Source organism: Canis lupus, chromosome X, assembly GCF_048164855.1.
Source record: "Canis lupus baileyi chromosome X, mCanLup2.hap1, whole genome shotgun sequence".
NCBI lineage: Eukaryota > Metazoa > Chordata > Mammalia > Carnivora > Canidae > Canis > Canis lupus.
Window position 1 is genome coordinate 41,914,345 of NC_132876.1, and position 19,301 is coordinate 41,933,645.

The window sequence follows — 19,301 nt, forward strand, 5'->3', positions numbered from 1 at the left end:
CTCAATCCATTATTTCTCAAATGTCCTAACAAAGTTTAACTGAAAAAATAAAATAAAAACCCTAAAGTATTGTACATAAGTGGTAATAACTAAAGGTAAGCTGATGAATTTATTGGCAAATTTTAAATACAGTTTCCACTGTATTTATTGGCAAATTTTAAATACAGTTTCCACTGTAGTTGTAGTTTCCAACAGTTTTCCAACTGTTGCGAAGAAAAGAACACCATAGACACCAGGTTCCAATAACTATGTAATTTAGAGTATATCTGGTAAATAAGATGTCAAATTGGTTTTAAAGTGGTATGAATACTAAAATCTGGAAGTGATCAAGGCCACAGACTTGTATGCAAGTCAGACAGGGGAGTACTCAAAATTACTTCAAAGAATGCCTGAAGTTTTCTCTTTATCATGGTGATAGTTAAATAGTATGCACTTGTCTTAATCTTTTTTATGACATCGATTTAGGAAAAACACAGGAAGCAGTTAATAGGGATTGATGGAACTTATAAGGTAACAGAAAACAAGAGAGTAGAGGTAAGGTCCAGTCTGCTATAACTAAGAGTCTCCTAAAATGGCAGAATAACTTTGCTTCATCACTTATTATAACTAGAATCAGAAGCCAGATCATAATCATTGATCCATACAACTGCCATTATCAAAGGATGATATATGTTACTAGTAAAACAGACACTTAACAGAGGACTGGAAAGCCCTAAGTCAGATTCCCAGCTAAAGAGTATGACCTTGAGTACGCTTCTTAACATCTTTGGGCCTTAGTTTTCTCATATGTGACAAAGATTCTCTCCTTGGATACACTTTAGACAGGCTCCTCTGAGCCTTCTCAACTAGGCCTCATTCTTGGGCCCTGTTTTTGGTAGGCTGAAGTCTAGTTCTAGCAAGAATTGTTTAGCAAGTCACTTTAGGGAGAGTCTTCCCACTGCTGATATCTGATCAAGTCCCTCATCCCCCAACCTAGATGTCTAAGTCTTTGGCCTGACTTTAGCAAGAATTCCATTGGGCCAGTTTAGCAAGAATATACCTGCCCTTGATGTTTCCTGCTAGTAATTTTTCATCCACTAACTCCCTCACTCCGCTGGTTGACTATAAATCCTCATTTACCCTTGAATTCAGAGTTGAGCTCAGTCTCTTTCCCCCATCACAACATCACAACTGTTTCTCCCCTACTGCAACAGTCTCAAATAAAACCTGTCTTGCCATCTTTAACAAGTGACTGGTGAGTAATATCTCTTTGAAAAGTGTAAAACTTAGGTCTCGGGATCCCTGGATGGCGCAGCAGTTTGGCGCCTGCCTTTGGCCCAGGGCGCGATCCTGGAGACCCAGGATCGAATCCCACATCGGGCTCCCGGTGCATGGAGCCTGCTTCTCCCTCTGCCTGTGTCTCTGCCTCTCTCTCTCTCTCTCTCTCTCTCTCTCTGTGACTATCATAAATAAATAAAAATAAGAATAAAATTTAAAAAAAAAATAAATAAATAAAACTTAGGTCTCTTCTAGATCAGATACTCTATGGCTCTATGAAATTATGGGTTTGTGGAAGGACTGAAGTAGGAGTAAGTAACTAGGGAATCCATTCAGATAGAAATAGATGGCTTCCAAGAAAGACTTTTGAGAAATTATGAATTTTAACTCATAAGAGAAAATTTCCTGCCATTCCCAATAGCCAGAACTCAGGAATATACTTTTAAATGAGATTAAGAGGCTTCTGATCTGTGTTGGTTGTATAGATTTTTTTATTCTGTACCTATTCATCCATTTTCATAGCAGGAGAATTTAGAACTTTGTGACAACCCAAAATAAGAAGATGGAATGGTTTAAAAATTATAAGAGTTGTGGCAAGTCAAGAATTGAATATTTGCAGGATCTGATAATACATATTATAGTTTTAAAAAGAGTATCTTTTCAAGGATGTGGGGAAAAGGGAACCCTCCTGCACTACTGGTGGGAATGCAAACTGATGCAGCCACTGTGGAAAACAGTATGGGGGTTCCTCAAAAAGTTAAAACTAGAACTACCCTATGATCCAACAGTTTCACCCTATTTACCCAAAGGATACAAAAATACTAATTTAAAGGGATACATGCACCCTGATGTTTAATAGCAGCATTATCTACAATAGCCAGATTATGGAAACAGCCCAAATGTTCATTGACTGATGAGTAAAGAAAATGTAGTATATACATGCAATGGAATATTACTGAGCCATAAAAAGAAAGAAATCTTGCTATTTGCAACAATGTGGATAGAGCTAGAGAGTATTATGGTAAGTGAAATATGTCAGAGAAAGACAAATACCATATGACTTCACTCATATGTGGAATTTAAGAAACAGAACAAATGAGCATAGGGGAAAAAAGACAGAGGCAAACCAAGAAACAGATTCTTAATTATAGAGAACTGATGGTTACTAGATGGGAGGTGGGAGGGGAGATGGATGAAACAGGTATCAGGGATTAAGGAGTACACTTTTTGTGATGAGCATCGGGTATTGTTTGCAAGTGTTGAATCACTAAATTGTAATTGAAACTAATATTAAACTGTATGTTAACTAACTGGAATTTAAATAAAAAGTTAAAAAAACAATGCCTTTTTGAAGGATAGTTTGATTTCATTTACATTAAGAGATATAAGACAAAAATAACTTTCAACACTGAAAGTAAAGGTAAAATATTATTCAAATACATTTTTGGGTACTATAAATTTTTTACTACAAATGACAAAGATACATGAATTTTAAAATGTTAAACTAGTTTTCCTAACTAGGTAATTTTGGGTTATTCTAATAGACAGAAACATTGGACTCTACAGTTCTTTCAACTTTCAGAGATAGACCAACATGTAAGAATTGAATTGGCATATATGCTCTTAAAATATATTCAAGCACTTGAAAATATTAGGTACAGGTATATATATGTATATATATGGAGAGATAGAATTATATATAAGATGATATATATACACATATATACATATATGTATGCATATATATGTATAACTATATATACACACAAACATATATATATATATATATAAATATAAGGAAAGTTTCAAGGTTCATGCAGTTACTACTTTGGAGTTAAGGAGCTAACCTGTAGGACCTGGATAGGGATCAAAGTTCACCAAGGCCCAATGTCATCATTAACAAAAAGGAAAAATATCAAAATTGTTAGCAATACCAAGAAACTAAAGCATTACACTAACTTCTTTCAAGTTAAACTTTAATTCAATAAAAGAATACTCTGGAAGTTCATATTCATGCACCTTTAGATAAACCAAATTATTACCACTTAGCATCAGCACTAAAATAAAGACAGCACATGTAATATTTTAAAAAGCAAAAAAACACATTTTTATAAAAATCATTACCACAAACTCAAAAACAACCAATTCTAAGACAATTGGGTTTCAAACTCCATTTTAATTTGTAGTTTATGAACAAACTGAGAAGTCACAAACTACTCTTCAGGGAGGTGTTCTTCCTACTGTTTAGAAACAGAAATTTTTTAAAGCATTTTTGTGACTAATGTCTTTACATTAACACATTAACACATTTCACAAAGATGTTCCACAGTGAGCTCCATTACTAGTAAAGAACAAATAACCAGAGTGCTGATTAAAATATAAAAAATGATAATAGTTTGGTTTATTTTATAACTATTGCATGCACAACCAAGCAAGACATTGGTGTCATTTCTTTACATGCAAGAGTTAATATGGCTGAGGAGGTTTTCACTGGTTTTTCAATAGTAAAAAGAGGTAAAATTCTAAATACCCTCTATAAACAGTCAAGTCAGATTAGATAAAATCTGGTTTTGAAAATGATCCTCTGAACAAAGTATGTGATCCCATTTGATTCATGTTTTCAGAGCATATCTTATTAAAATTAACTCAATTACTTCAGAGTCTATGGTAATTTAAATGGAACCTTTCATTTTTAAATACATTCAAAAAACAAGTCAGAGACTTTCAAAGGTTGAAAGGACAATTTTGTTTCTTTAACCTTAGATTTCTCTTATTATTTTAAATCAGTGAAGGCCAAATTTTAAGTTACTCAAAATATAAAAATTGAATATGAAGTCCCAAAAATCTCTTAATAATCTATCACCAGTGATTGTGCTCAGCAACATTAATCCTGGATGAAAACAAGCATTTCCAAACTTAGCAAAATGAAGTGACATAGCACATACACAAAATGAAAAGTGAACATTGGATGCAAAATTGAGACTACAAGAGCAGTTAACACGAGACAAATGAGGTATAGACATGAAGCTGGTATGAAGAAATCGCTATTCAATTTAATCATGCTGTGATGCTGAAGATAAATTTGATTGCCTAGTTCCTAGAGAAGATAAAATGTTTTTATTGTGCTTGGTGACATTTGCTGATCATGTCATGCTATGACAGAACCATAGCAACACTTTTGGTATGGACCACAAGCATCTATGGGGTGATCACTAAAATGATTTCTGTGATGACATGCTGAGAAGCTCACATTAAAAATGCAGATGGCATTTTGCTGCCAGGTTATCAGTATAGTTTTATGTTTAATAAAAAGACCAATAAATCCACTATTTCCTTTTTTCCTCCAAGTTGGTTTTAGTTCAATTTTAAGTGATGAAAGTCATTATTGAAAAGAATTATTAGGTGCCACAGAAATGGATGGAGCTAGGTATAAACCAAGCTATTTTACTTGTAAGAGCTTCTTAGATTATAGAGTCTAAAGTCCTAAAAACTGAATAACCTGCCAGCAAAATGAAATAAATTAATGAATAAATAGACCATTCCCCTACTGCTCATGTACATACCTGGTCTCCCAGGAGGACCCTGAGGCCCAGGGTTGCCTTTAGGGCCTTCCAGAGCTGGACCTGGAGAGCCAGGAGGGCCTGGGGGACCCTGGACACCAGGGAAACCCTGAAAGCCTGGTTCTCCTTTTGGACCAGGAAGGCCAGGGTTTCCTGGAATGCCAGGTAATCCTCCATCACCCTTTTGACCTATAAAATATAAAAGCAAAGTGACATTAGGGAACACATTAAATGATACTGCCTGTATTAGGCTTGCCTGTAAGGCTAAATCTATTCATTCTTGTTAGAACAAGTGATGGGATTCAATAGGATCATTTCTATCTCCCACCAAATCCCTAACCCATCCAAAAAAAATTCTTATTAAATATATTCATCTAAAAAAAATAAAAAATAAATAAATAAATATATTCATCTATTATCAGAAATATTTATTAGAGTACATATAGAAATAGAAAAAGAATAATAGCTTGGATCATGAAAGATACCCTTTGTATTAGGACACAGAGCAATGATCACATGATCAGTGGCTGCAAGAAAATAAAAAATAGAAAAATAGAAAAATTTAAAGTATTGGCATGAACAGGTTAGAGATGGCTGGAGGAAATTCCTTGAATATTTTGAGACGAATGAAGATAGGCATCTTCAGTGTTTGCTGGATATCCCTGAAGACCATTCTGTTCAAGATTTAGAACTCAATCCAGAGAAACTATTCTCAACATTTTTTCTATACCACCAATATGGCTGAAAGTGATATAACAGTGGCACATTAAAGTAATAATTTTCACATTAGGATCATTGGAAGGTTATCAATATGCCTGTGGTTTGAAAAAAGCTTCCATAGAATAGCTAACGGTCATTTCAGAACATAAACAGGCATATCTGTACACACATTCAGTCATTCAATTAACTATTTGGTGCTTACAATGAAAGTAAGAACAAGTGAGGGCAAGTTTATGTGTATGAGCACATATCCCCTCAAAATAATGCAAGCTGTATCTTTATACGGAGTTTTCCATTTTTATTATCAGTACATATTTCTGCAGTTTCCTCATATTACCTTGGTTTTGTTTCCATGTGGAGAAAAGAGTATTTTTCTGGCTGAAAGACTTTTTAAAAATTTAGTGAAATCTACCCATTTCTACATATTAGCTTTCTTTCCTCAGCAGTTATTTATGAAATTAGTGAAGAGATAGTTTTATGTAAATTTCTTTAAGAATGCATTTTTATATAGCACGACACTTTTTACTGAATTGTTAATTAAGAACTGCTTTAAGGGGTGCCTGGGTGGCTCAGTCGGTTAAGCATCCGACTCTTGATTTCGGCTCAGGTCATGATCTCAGGATCTTGTAATCAAGCCCAATGTCAGGCTCCATGCTCAGTGGGGAATCTGCTTCTCTTCCTCTCTTTCCCTCTGCCCCAACCCTCGCTCCCACTCTCTCTCTCTCTAAAATAAATAAATATATCTTTTTTAAAAAAGAACTGCTTTAAAAAAAAAAAAAGAACTGCTTTTAGATATAACTTTAGATTTGAGTTTTCTGGGGTTGCATGTGCATTTTATAACAGTAAATGGTAAATGGAAAAATAAATGTACTGGAGCACGTTCCTTTTATATTGACTGATCTGCATGTTTTATTACCAGAAAGTCCTGGGAGTCCAGGGGGTCCTGGGATTCCAAAGCCTGGTTGACCTGTCAGAGCATAAACCAAAACTCTCAAATAGATAAAATAAATATATCTTTATACACATATAGATATATAAGTGGAATGTAGATTACATGTAGAATGTGAAATAAGGTCATCTAGAGAAGATGAAAACAGCTGGGTAACTTCTTTACATGAAAAACTGGGAAAGAAAGAATATGGAGTTCTTTTATAAGAAGGAGGCAACCTAATTGATCAATATGAAGTAATATTCTCAGTACAAAGTGCAAGAAGGTACTTAGGAAGGGAAAAGTGTATAGTAGCTTAAAGGTTAAGAAAGAATACATAATTTAATTGTGGTAAAAAAGGGCAAAAGTTAAAAAAGACAAGGAATGAATTAGAAAATTAGGAACAATTAAAAAATATAGCACCTGGTTCACCCTTCTGTCCAGCTGGTCCAGGAATACCATCTTGACCTGGGTTTCCTTTTTCACCTGGAGGCCCTGGTGGCCCAGGATGCCCTCCACCACCTAAAGCACAGGGCACAGCAGGTTATACCTATCTTCCCAATTTCCTTTCCTTCCAAATTACCCATTCTTTCCATACTAGCTTCAAATAGTTCTATCCAAATGACACAAAGTACTTCTGAGACACCCCTTTAAATCACAAAATCTTGTAAAAAAGCATAAAAGGAACAAAGGCTAATGAGATTAAGGAAGAACCTTATCTTCCTCCACTCAGTATCCAAAATCTTTCAGTTTCTCATTTTAATCTAGCTTTAGAATATCAAGTAGAGTAAGGAATGTGGGTGGAATGGGGTGCATTATAGGCCTCATATATGGGGCCAAGAGCTTTCTAAAAAATACCAGAGCTTCCACTAATTGTAGGATACTTGAAATAACTGTCCTTGGAAAGAGCCCCCAAAATAAGGTTCCAAAGTAGTAATTTTAAGTAATTTTTATTAAGAGTTGTTCACTTTGAAAAAACGAGTTGGTCACTTGTACCTAACAAGTAGTACTAAGTGAATGATCACCATGTTTTCTCATCTTAAAAATGTTCACAGCTCCCAGAAATGATTTGACTTTCCCAAAATGAATATGAGCTGTAGTTTTACAGAACAACAAACCCTTAGGTTTCATGCTTACCTACGGGACCAGGTTCTCCTGGAAGGCCAGGGTTCCCAGGAGGACCATTAATACCTTTTGGTCCAGGAAGTCCTGGGGTTCCTAGAATTCGAAGAGCTCAATTTAATAATAAAAGAAAAACTGTATTGCTTTAAGAGTTACAACTCAAGCTTATAATTTATAGTGCTGACACAGAAACAGTGAAGAATAGAGAAAAAATCCAAGAAAGATGCTAATATTTGCTGAATATTTTAAAGAATAATTTTAAGTCTTTAAAGTTATTTACCCAAAGGCTGGCATTATTATAGATTCATAATAAAAATAATCACCACAATATTACACTGGAAGAATTGGTAGGATTCCATTGTATGTATATACCAATTTTTTAATACATTCATCTATTGTTGGACATTTGGGTCACTGTTGGGTTTTCAGTGCTATGAATATCTATTTTATTCATGGAAACCTGTTCTACTCCCAGTTTTTAGCTATTATGAATAATGTTGCTAAGGAATATTTCTGCACCAGTATTTTTGTGGACATATGTCTTACTTTATCTTGGATAAATACCTAGATAGGAATGGAACTGATGAGTCAGAAGAGGTGTATGGTGTATATTATTAAAAAAAAAAAAACCCTGCCAAACCATTTGACACTCACAACGTTTCAGAATTCCAGTTGCTCCATATTCTTGTACAACATATGGTGATTATCAGTTGTTTTAGTAATAACATTCTGGTAGGAATGTAATGCTACTTCACTGTGGTATTAATTTGCATTTCTCTGATGGCTAATAATATTGATCACCTTTTCATGTGCTTATCCATAAATCATCTTGGCCATCCATATATCATCTTTTGTGAAACATCTGTTCAAAGTTTTCCCCATTTAAAAAAGTGGATTGTATATCTTGTTATTATTGAATTGTAGAAGTTGCTTATATATCCCAGATATCAGTCATTTGTCAGATACTTGTTTTGCAAGTATTTTCTCCTAGTCTGCAGCTTCCCTATTCATTTCCTTAATGATGTCTTTTGATGAGAAGAACAGAAGATCTCAGGTTCTTTAAAAAAAAAAAAAAAGCGTGGAGCAACTGAATATCTGTATGAAAAAAAACGAACCTTGGCCCCTACTTCAAACCATAAAAATATTTTTATTCAAGACAAATCATAAACCTAAATATAAAAGCTTAACATTAAACATTGTAGGAAAATAGAAGAATATTTCCATAAACTTGAGTAGGCAAAGATTTTGTGAATGGGACACAAAAAGCACTAACTATGAAAGAAAATGAACTAGACTTTATCAAAATTAACTTTTGAAAAAAAACAACTTTTGTTCACACAATAGCATTAAGAAATGTCATCACACAACAGCATTAGGAATAAAAGGCGAATTTGAGACAGAAAGAACATATTTATAGTACATGTATCTGACAGACTCATATCCAGAATATATAAAGAAATGTTTTGAATTAATAAGAAAAAAAAGGGCAAACAACTCAATAAATGTGAGCAATAAAACATGGAGCAGGCATTTCAAAAAGATGCTATCCAAATGACCAGTAAGTATATGAGGGATGCCTGGGTGGCTCAGCGGTTGAGCGTCTGCCTTCGGCTCAGGGCGTGATCCTGGGGTCCTGAAATCAAGTCCTGCATTGGGCTCCCTGTGTGGAGCCTGCTTCTCCCTCTGCCTATGTCTCTGCCTCTCTCTCTCTCTCTCTGTGTGTGTCTCTCATGAATAAATAAAATCTTTTTTAAAAAGTATATGGAAAGGTGTTTAATATTGTCATTCATTTAAAAAAAGTAAATTCATTTAAAAAAAGTAAATTAAAATGTTAATGATACACTTCAATGTACCCACCAGAACACCTAAAATTAAAGATTGACAACACCAAATGAGGTAAGGACATAGGCAACTGGTCATTTCACAATACAAAGTACTGACCACAGTATAATTACGAGCTACCAGGAGCCACTTAAGAACATTTCATACATTGCATGTGAGATTGTAATTTATAAAGCCACTTTCAAAAATTGGCACCATGCACTAAAGTTAGATGTATATCTCTGCTATGATTCAATAATTCTATTACCAAGTTATTGTCTAAGAGAAAGGAGTATGTATGTCCACCAAAGGCATGTCAAAGAATGTTAATACCATCTTTTTTAATAGTCTTAAACTGGAAACAACCCACAAGTCCATCAAAAGGTGAATGGTAATTGATTATTATGTATTTCTTCAATGGAATATTACAATGCAATTATTAAAAAAACCAAACTATTGACACATGCAATAAGATAAATGAAGCTTACAGACATGAGTGAAAGAAGCCAGACAGGAGGATATAAAATGTATGATTCCATTTATATGAATTTCAAAAACAGGTGAAATTACTTGATGGTGATAGAAATCATAGTAGTGATTACTTTGGGGGGCAGATTCACTGTGAAGGGGCATGGTTAAAACTTTATGGGGCAAGGGAACTATTTTATATCTTGATATATGTGGTAAGTACACAGATATATACATGGGTGAAAACTCATCTCCTAGTCTTGTACATTTTACTCTACATCATACTTCAATAAAATGTTAAGGAAAAGATAATCAAAGGCCCACTCTATCCTTGCCACTGTGCAATTCAAAAGACATATGAACAAATTAAATACATGCATAACAGAGGAGGTAGTATAATAATCTAGTTCAGGCTACCTACTTGACTATAGTGCTAAGTCTCTTTGCTTGCATGACTCAGTCCTTGTCATATAAATGAACTGAACAACTGTCCTACCAACAGTCACCGAAATGTGTACCTGAGCACAACTTTCTAAAAGAATCAGCAGCAGGCTAAGGTTTGGTAGTGTATACTATCACCTACAAAAATAGTAAGGCCTCTTTTTTAAAAAAAGATTTTATTTATTTATTCATAGAGACACAGAGAAAGAGAGGCAGAGACACAGGGAGAGGGAGAAGCAGGCTCCATGCAGGGAGCCCGACGTGGGACTCGATCCCAGGTCTCCAGGATCACACCCTGGGCTGCAGGTGGCGCTAAACAGCTGCGCCACTGGGGCTGCCCTTTTTTTTTTTTTTTTTTTCATTAAACTTTTGTTTTAATGGGTCTCAAAATTCTGTGACAGATTTTTGGTCAAGTTGTTTCCATTAAAAAGTACTGATTTTAAAAACTAATAACTTAAAACTGCCACACACCCACAAAAAAAAAAGGTCCACAAAACATTCTCCTTTTCTTCTGAAGGTTTTACGATGCATTGTTATCATTAACCAGTCTTTTACTATTAAATGGCCAATTGACACAAACAGTTCTGAGACTGTTCTTCCACCACTGATTAAGACTGGGGTGGCAGGTATTGGGGATAATATTCATTTAGCCTTCTGAGCTTTCTGGGCAGACTTGGTGACTTTGCCAGCTCCAGCTGCCTTCTTGTCCACTGCTTTGATGACACCCACAGCAACCGTCTATCTCATGTCACGAACAGCAAAACGGCCCAGAGGAGGATAGTCAGAGAAGCTCTCAACACACATAGGTTTGCCAGGAACCATATCAACAATGGCAGCATCCCCAGATTTCAAGAACTTGGGACCATCTGCCAGCTTCTTTCCAGAACGACGATCTATCTTTTCCTTCAGCTCAGCAAACTTGTAAGCAATGTGAGCTGTGTGACAATCCAGCACAGGTGCATATCCAGCACTGATTTGGCCTGGATGGTTCAGGATAATCACCTGAGCTGTGAAGCCAGCTGCTTCCATTGGTGGGTCATTTTTGCTGTCACCAGCCACGTTGCCACGACGAACATCTTTGACAGAAACGTTCTTTTTTTTTAATTTTTTTAAAGATTTTATTTATTTGTTCATGAGAGACAGATAGAGAGAGAGAGAGGCAGAGACACAGGCAGAGGGAGAAACAGGCTCCATGCAGGGAGCCTGATATGGGACTTGATCCTGGGACTCCAGGATCACGCCCTGGGCCAAAGGCAGGCACCAGACCGCTGAGCCACACAGGCATCCCCGACAGATACGTTCTTGACATTGAAGCCCACATTGTCCCCAGGAAGAGCCTCACTCAAAGCTTCATGGTGCATTTCAACAGACTTTACTTCAGTTGTAACATTGACTGGAGCAAAGGTGACCACCATACCAGGCTTAAGAACACCAGTCTCCACTCGACCCACTGGTACAGTACAGTACAATAAGGCCTCTTAATTGACTTGTGGCTAGCAGTTAAAGATTGAAAAATGCTCTACCAAGCAGGTTTTGTGTTTTTTTTTCCCCCACAGGTTATTGTTCTGCTGAGCTGGTAATACTGATTCTCATTTTATACAGAAAGAAATTTGGGCAAATAAAAGCTAAAGAGCTGGATCAAGATTATGTTGCTAGTCAGTATCTGACTGGGAAGTAGAAGTCTACCAAATAAGAAGTTGCTCTATGGTATGGGTTAGAGTAGACAGGAAGGAAAGAAGGAAGCATTAAATAAAAAGAATTTTACCGGGGAATCCAGGAAGGCCTGGTTGTCCTTTTGCTCCAGGGGTCCCTGGTAATCCAGGCAAACCAGTATCTCCCATAGAACCTTTGATTCCAGGGTTTCCTGGGTATCCAGGAAGACCAGCTTCACCCTAAAATCATGAATAGAAAGATAAAACTAAGTCTCTATATGACTTTAGATTGTATAACAACATAGCATTATCTTCAGAGCATTTATTTTAGGTCAGGAATTCTGCTAAGTGCTTTACATAATATGCTTTGTTTAATCACTTGTAGAAATTTAACTTGAAAATGCTTTGTTTAATCATCACAACAGCTCTTTGAGTTAGGCTTTATCATCTCTATTTATAAATGAGAAAACTGAATCTTGAAGAATTCAAGTGCCTAATGGCTCTAGTAACTGGCAGAATCAGAATTTGAACCAAGGTCTGTCATACTCCAGAGTTCATGCTACTTCAACAATATGTAGGTGTATTATCTCATTAATCCTTAACAACTCGATAAGAAATGAGTATTGTTATCCCACTTTACAGTGTTGCAACTAATAAGTTGTAGAGTCTGCATTTGGATCCAGATAGTCTGAATTAAACTTGTGATTGTTATTCCTGGTGTGCAACAATGAAATTCACTGCTTATAATAATTATGTCAAACAATAGTTATAGTAGGTTCTACTGCAAAAAGTATATTTAATTTTAACATGAATAAGCTTATCAATTCTTCAGTGAACATCTCAAATCCCATATACTGCATGAAGCATTCCAGGACCAAGAAAGCTTATGCTAAGATGTAGGGTAGGTTCTTATTCTGTCAAGTCAATAATGGTTTCATATATGCATGTCTTGACTCTTTAACAACTTTGAACACTCCTTTGGGGTCAGAGACAATACATAAATAACATTTTTACTCAGAGAAATTTTGCATTATGTTTCCTTCTAATAGAGCCTTAGAATGCATACCCACTTGAACAATTAAAACAAGTTTTCCTCAATAACAATGAAAACACGCTCTAACTCTGAATCTACTGGTGTCCAACTGCTTTGCTCATGAGGATCATGACTTCTCCAACAGTGTCAGTATTCAACATCATCTAATGAATACCTCCTTTTCTATTTAGTGCTTATGCTTGTCTAGGTGAACAAGATCATCTATTTGTGACTCAAATGATTCTGCATTATGGTAAAAGTTTTTTCAGCTAAATCCTTTTCTCCCTCTATCCCATTGGGCTGGGAATATATATATTTTGGTCCAAAACCTTACAAATCAAAGATTTAGCACATTCTTACACACATAATAGGTATAGGATTATATTTTGGATTGAACTGGTTCCATCTTATATATTTACACAAAAAGCTTTGGATAGACTATCATAATTCTTGTTATTTATGAACCAATGCCATTTATATATCAAAATGAAAAACAAGAACAAAATGCCAATAGTCTGGCAAACCTGAAAGGCAATAAGCAAGCTTCTGATGATTTATGATAAAGTATGTTAAGTTCTATAAACTACACCAATCTGAATTTCAACCAGAACTTGGTTCCCCACTACACTTCTTACTACTCTATGGCCCTACTCTAAATTGTAAAAAGAAAGTATTTCACCAGGGCTTCAGAAAAGGACTAATGCTTGCTAGTTTAAATTTCATCTGAGATACAGATGTAGTGAAACACCGGGACACCTGCACCTCAATGTTTATAGCAGCAATGTCCACAATAGCCAAACGGTGGAAGGAGCCACGATGTCCTCTGACAGATGAATGGATAAAGAAGATGTGGTATATATATATATATACAATGGAATATTACTCAGTCATCAGAAAGGACGAATACCCACCAATTGCATTGACGTGGATGGAACTGGAGGGTATTATGCTGAGTATAAGTCAATCGGAGAAGGACAATCATCATATGGTTTCACTCATGCATGGAATATAAGAAATAGTGAAAGGGATTATAAGGGAAAGGAGGGGAACTGAGTGGGAAAAATTAGAGAGGGAGACAAACCATGAGAGACTCCTAACTCTGGGAAACAAACAAAGGGTTGTGGAAGGGGAGGTGGGCAGGGGGTTGGGGTAACTGGGTGATGGGCACAGAGGAAGGCACTTGATAGGATGAGCACTGGGTGTTATACTATATGTTGGCAAATTGAACTTCAATAAAAACAAAAATTCTAAGTTTTTATTATTTATACACTTGCAGAGAGAACAATGAGCTTCTGAAAAGGTAAATAAGAAGAAATAAAAAAAGAAGAGAGTACTCAGTACTTCAACACACTGGCCAGAAATCTTGTAAACCACTCTGAGAAAGGAAAATTCTATTTACAAAGGAAAAGCTTGACATGACTTCAATAGACTTAAGCCACAAATATCTACATTTGTTCAAATGTCAATCTTTGATATAATTCTTTTTTTAGTTATGTAAAATTGACATATACAATTAGTTTCAGGTGTACAATACAATTTTATATTTGTATATATTGTGAAATGATCACTACAATAAATCTAGTTAACATCGATCACCACACATAGTTACAGAATTTTTAATTTTGTGATAAAAACTTTTAAAATTTACTCTTTTAGCAACCTTCAATATATGACACAGTATTAACTAAAATCACCACACTGTACATTACATCCTGATGACCTATTTAACTGATGGCTGCACGTCTGTATTTTTAATCTTCTTCACTGATTTCACCCACCCTTCAATGTGTTCCACCCCCATCTCTGGCAACCACAACTTTGTTCTCTGTATCTATTAGCTCATTCTTTAAATTGTTTTGTCTATTTATTTATTTTTAGATTCCATATATAAGTTAGAACAAATGATATTTGTCTTTCCCTAACTTATTTCACTTAGCATAATGCCGTCAAGGTCCATCCATGTTGTCAGAATGGTAAGATTTTATTCTTTTGTATGGCTCAATAATATATATATATATATATATATATATATATATACACACACACACACACATATATATACACACACACATATATATATACACACACACATATATATATATAAATCTCACATTTTAAAAAATTTTATTTATTTATTCATTAGTGACACAGAGAGAAGGCAGAGACATAGGCAGAGGGAGAAGCAGGCTCCATGCAGAGAGCCCAATGTGGGACTTGATCCCGGAACTCATATCCATTCATATACCATGAACACATGGGTTACTCCCACATCTTAGCTATTGTGAAAATACTAAAATGTATATGGGAACATGTATATCTTTTCAAGTTAGTTTTTTCATTTTCTTTAGATAAATATTCAGGAGTAGAATTGATGGATCATACGATATTTCTATTTTAATTTTTTAAGGACTCTCCATGCTATTTTTCATAATAGCTGTATTAATTTACATTCTCACCAACAGTGCACAAGGGTTCCCATTTCTCACCATCTTTGCCAACACTTGCTAAAACTTGTCTTTTTGATAATAGCCATTTTAAGAGGTATGAAGTGATATCTCATTGTGGTTTGATTTGCATTTCCCCGATGATTAGTGATGTAAAGTACCTTTTCATGTATCTGTTGGCCATTAATATGCATTCTTTGAAAAATGTCTATTTATTTTCGCTGCCCATTTTTAATTGGATTCTTTGTTTCACTTTTTAAAAAGATTTTATTTATTTATTCATGAGAGACACACAGAGAGAGGCAGAGACACAGGCAGAGGGAGAAGCAGGCTCCACACAGGGAACCCGATGCAGGACTCAATCCCGGGTCTCCAGGATCACGCCCTGAGCCAAAGACAGACACTCAACCGCTGAGCCACCCAGGTGTCCCTTTTGCTTCACTTTTAATATTGATTGTATAAGTTCTTTGCGTATTTTGGATATTAACTCCTTATTGGTATATAATTTGCAAATATTTTCTCCCATTCAGTAGGTTGTCTTTTCACTTGATAACTTCTTTGGTTGTACAGATTAGTTTGATGTAGTTCCACTTGTTTATTATGCTTTTGTTGCCTTTGTTTCTGGAGACACATCCAGAAAAACATCGCCAAGATCAATGTCAAGGAGCTTACTACTTGTTTTCTTCTGGGATTTTTATGGTTTCAGGTCTTACATTTAAATCTTCTATCCAAAACAAAACAAAACAAAACAAAACAAAACAAAAAATAAATCTTCTATCCAATTTGAGTTAATTTTTGTGCATAAAATAGTAGTCTAGTTTCATTCTTTTGCCTGTGTCTGTAACTTTTCCCAACAGCATTTATTAAAGTGACTATCTTTCCCCATTGTATAGTCTTGCTTCCTTTGTCATAAATTGACTATATTTGTGTGAGTTTATTTCTGGGCTATCTATTCTATTACATTGATCTCTGTTTGTTTTAATGCCAATATTATATTATGTTGATTACTATAGTTGGCTGTGTAATATAGTTTGAAATTAGGGAGTAGGATACCTCCAGCCTTGTTCCTCTTTCTCAAGATTGCTTTTGGCTATTCAGAATCTTTTGTGGTTCCATAAAAATCTTAAGATTGTTTGTTATGTTTCTTTGAAAAATACCATTGGGATTTTGATGAGGATTGCAATGAATCAGTATATTGCTCTGGGTAATATTGACATTTTAACAATATTAATTCTTCCAATCCATGAGCATTGAGTATCTTCACTTTTTTTGTGTCTTCTTCAATCTCTTTCATCAATGTCATAGTTTTCATAGTATAAGTCTTTCATCTCCTCAGTTAAATTTATTCCTAAGTATTTTATTTATTTTGATGTAATTGTAAATGTGAGTGTTTCCTCAATTTCTCTTTCCGATAGTTCGTTGTTAGTATATAGAAGTGCAACAGATTTCTAAATGTTGATTATGTACCCAACGACTTTCCTGAATTTTTTTTATTCACTCTAACAGTTTTTGGTGGAGTATTTAGGGCTTTTTACAAATATAAGTATAAAGTATAAATATAGATACATATATACACATATATTTGTCTGAAAAGAGTGAGTTTTTACTCTTTCTTTTGCAGTTTGAATGCCTTTCATTTCTTTTTCTTGCCTAATTGCTCTGGCTAGCATTTCCAATGCTATGTTGAATAAAAGTGGAAAAAGTGGCCATCCTTGTTTTGTTTCTAATCTCAGAGGGAAAATCTTTCAGCTTTTCACCATTGCGTATGATATTAGCTGTGGGCTTCTCATATATGTCCTTTATGTTGTGATACATTCCTTCTATACCCACTTTGTTGAGATTTTTATCATAAATGGATGAATTATGTCAAATAAATTTTTTGCATCTATTGAAATTATCATATGATTTTCATCCTTTATATTGGTAATGGACAATATATCATATTGATTGATTTATAGATGTAAACCCTCTGTGCATCTCTGGAATAAATTTCACTTGATTGTGATATATAATCCTTTTAATTGTTATATTGTTTAATTTGGCTTGCTAATATTTTGTTGAGTATTTTTCATGTATTTTCATCAGGGAAACTGGCCTGTAATTTTCTTTTTTGTGTGGCATCTTGACTGTTTAGGTATCACTGCAATGCTGGGTCAATAAGGTGAGTTCAATGTGTACTCTCTTCTTCAATTTTCTGGAAAAGTTTGAGAAGCACACATATTCAGTCTTTAAATGTTTGGTAGAATTCACCAGTGAAGTTGTCTAGTTCTGGACTTTCGTTTATTGTGAGGTTTTTTTTGATTACTGATTCAATCTGTTTACTAGTAACTGGTCTTTTCAGATGTTCTATTCCTTCATAATCCAATCTTGGAAGAGTGTATGTTTCTAGGAATTTATTCATTGCTTCTAGGCTCTCCAATTTGTTGGCATATAATTATTTATAATAGCCTTTCATTATTGTTGTATTTCTGTGGTGTCAGTTTTAAATCCTTCTCTTTCATTTCTGATTTAATTTAATTTTTAATTTGAGCCCTCTCTTGATAAGTCTACCTAAAAGTCCGTCAATTTTACTTATCTTTTCAAAGAACCAGCTCTTAGTTTCACTGATATTTTCTATGCTTTTTTAGTCTCTATTTTATTTATTTCTATGTTGCCATTTTTTTATTTCCTTCCTTCTACTAACTTTGGGGTTCATTTGTTTTTCTTCTTCCTGTTCCTTTAGTTGTAAATTTAGTTTGAGACTTTACTTGTTCTTTGAGGAAGGCCTATATCATTACAAAGTTCCCTTTTAGAACAGCTTTTGCTTCATACCATAGATTTTGGCAAATTGTATTTCAATTTTCATTCTTCTCAAGCTAATTTTTATTTTCTCCTTTGATTTCTTCATTGGCCCACTGATTGTTCAGTAGCATGTTATTTAATCTCCCGTATTTGTGTTTTGTTTTGTTTTGTTTTTAGTTTCTCCTTGTAGTTGATTTTTAGTTTCATGCCACTGTGGTCAGAAAAAGATGCTTGATATGATTTTAATCTTCTTAAACTTACTGAGACTTGGTTTGTGGCCCAACATGTGAACTATCCTGGAGAATGTTCTATGTGGATTTAAGAAGACTGTATTCCACTGCTTTTGGATGGAAAGTTCTGTATACATTAAGTTCATCTAGTCTAATGTGTCATTTAAGGTAGATGTTTCTTTATTGATTTTCTGTCTGGATGACCTATCCATTGATGTAAGTGGGATATTAAAATCCCCTACCATTATTGTATTGCTGTCAATTTCTCCCTTTAGGTTTGTTAATATTTGCTTTATTTATTTAGGCGATTCTATGTTGGGTGCATTAATATTTACAAATGTTATCCTCTTGTTAGATCGATCCCTTTATCACTATGTAACACCCCTGTCTTTTATTTTTTTTATTTTTTATTTTTTTAAAGATTTTATTTATTTATTCATAGACACAGAGAGAGAGGCAGAGACACAGGGAGAGGGAGAAGCAGGTTCCATGCAGGGAGCCCGATGTGGGACTTGATCCCGGGTCTCCAGGATCACACCCCAGGCTGCAGGCGGCACCAAACCGCTGCGCCACCGGGGCTGCCCACACCCCTGTCTTTTAATACTGTCTTTATCTTGGGCAGCCCAGGTGGCTCGGTGGTTTAGCACCACCTTCAGCCCAGGGTGTGATCCTGGTGACCCTCCCTGCATGGAGCCTGCTTCTCCCTCTGCCTCTGTCTGTGCCTCTCTCTCTCTCTCTCTCTCTGTGTCTCTCATGAATAATTTTTTTTAAAAAAATACTGTATCTTAGAACGTAAAGACTGCTAACTCTGGGAAACGAACTAGGGGTGGTAGAAGGGGAGGAG

At 35.1% G+C, this 19,301-nt stretch overlaps 1 protein-coding gene across 2 annotated transcripts in view; it reads right to left on the bottom strand.

Moving 5' to 3' along the window:
• The window catches only part of COL4A5 (collagen type IV alpha 5 chain), a 272,590-nt gene that overhangs the window by 22,913 nt on the left and 230,376 nt on the right, over positions 1–19,301 (bottom strand). For both annotated transcript variants that reach the window (XM_072816545.1, XM_072816544.1), the window contains exons 37-41: positions 12,083–12,209; positions 7,603–7,683; positions 6,889–6,987; positions 6,454–6,504; positions 4,821–5,006 (exon numbers count right to left, since the gene is read on the bottom strand). In XM_072816545.1, coding sequence (XP_072672646.1) covers positions 4,821–5,006; positions 6,454–6,504; positions 6,889–6,987; positions 7,603–7,683; positions 12,083–12,209 — 544 coding nt within the window. The remainder of the gene's footprint in view (positions 1–4,820; positions 5,007–6,453; positions 6,505–6,888; positions 6,988–7,602; positions 7,684–12,082; positions 12,210–19,301) is intronic.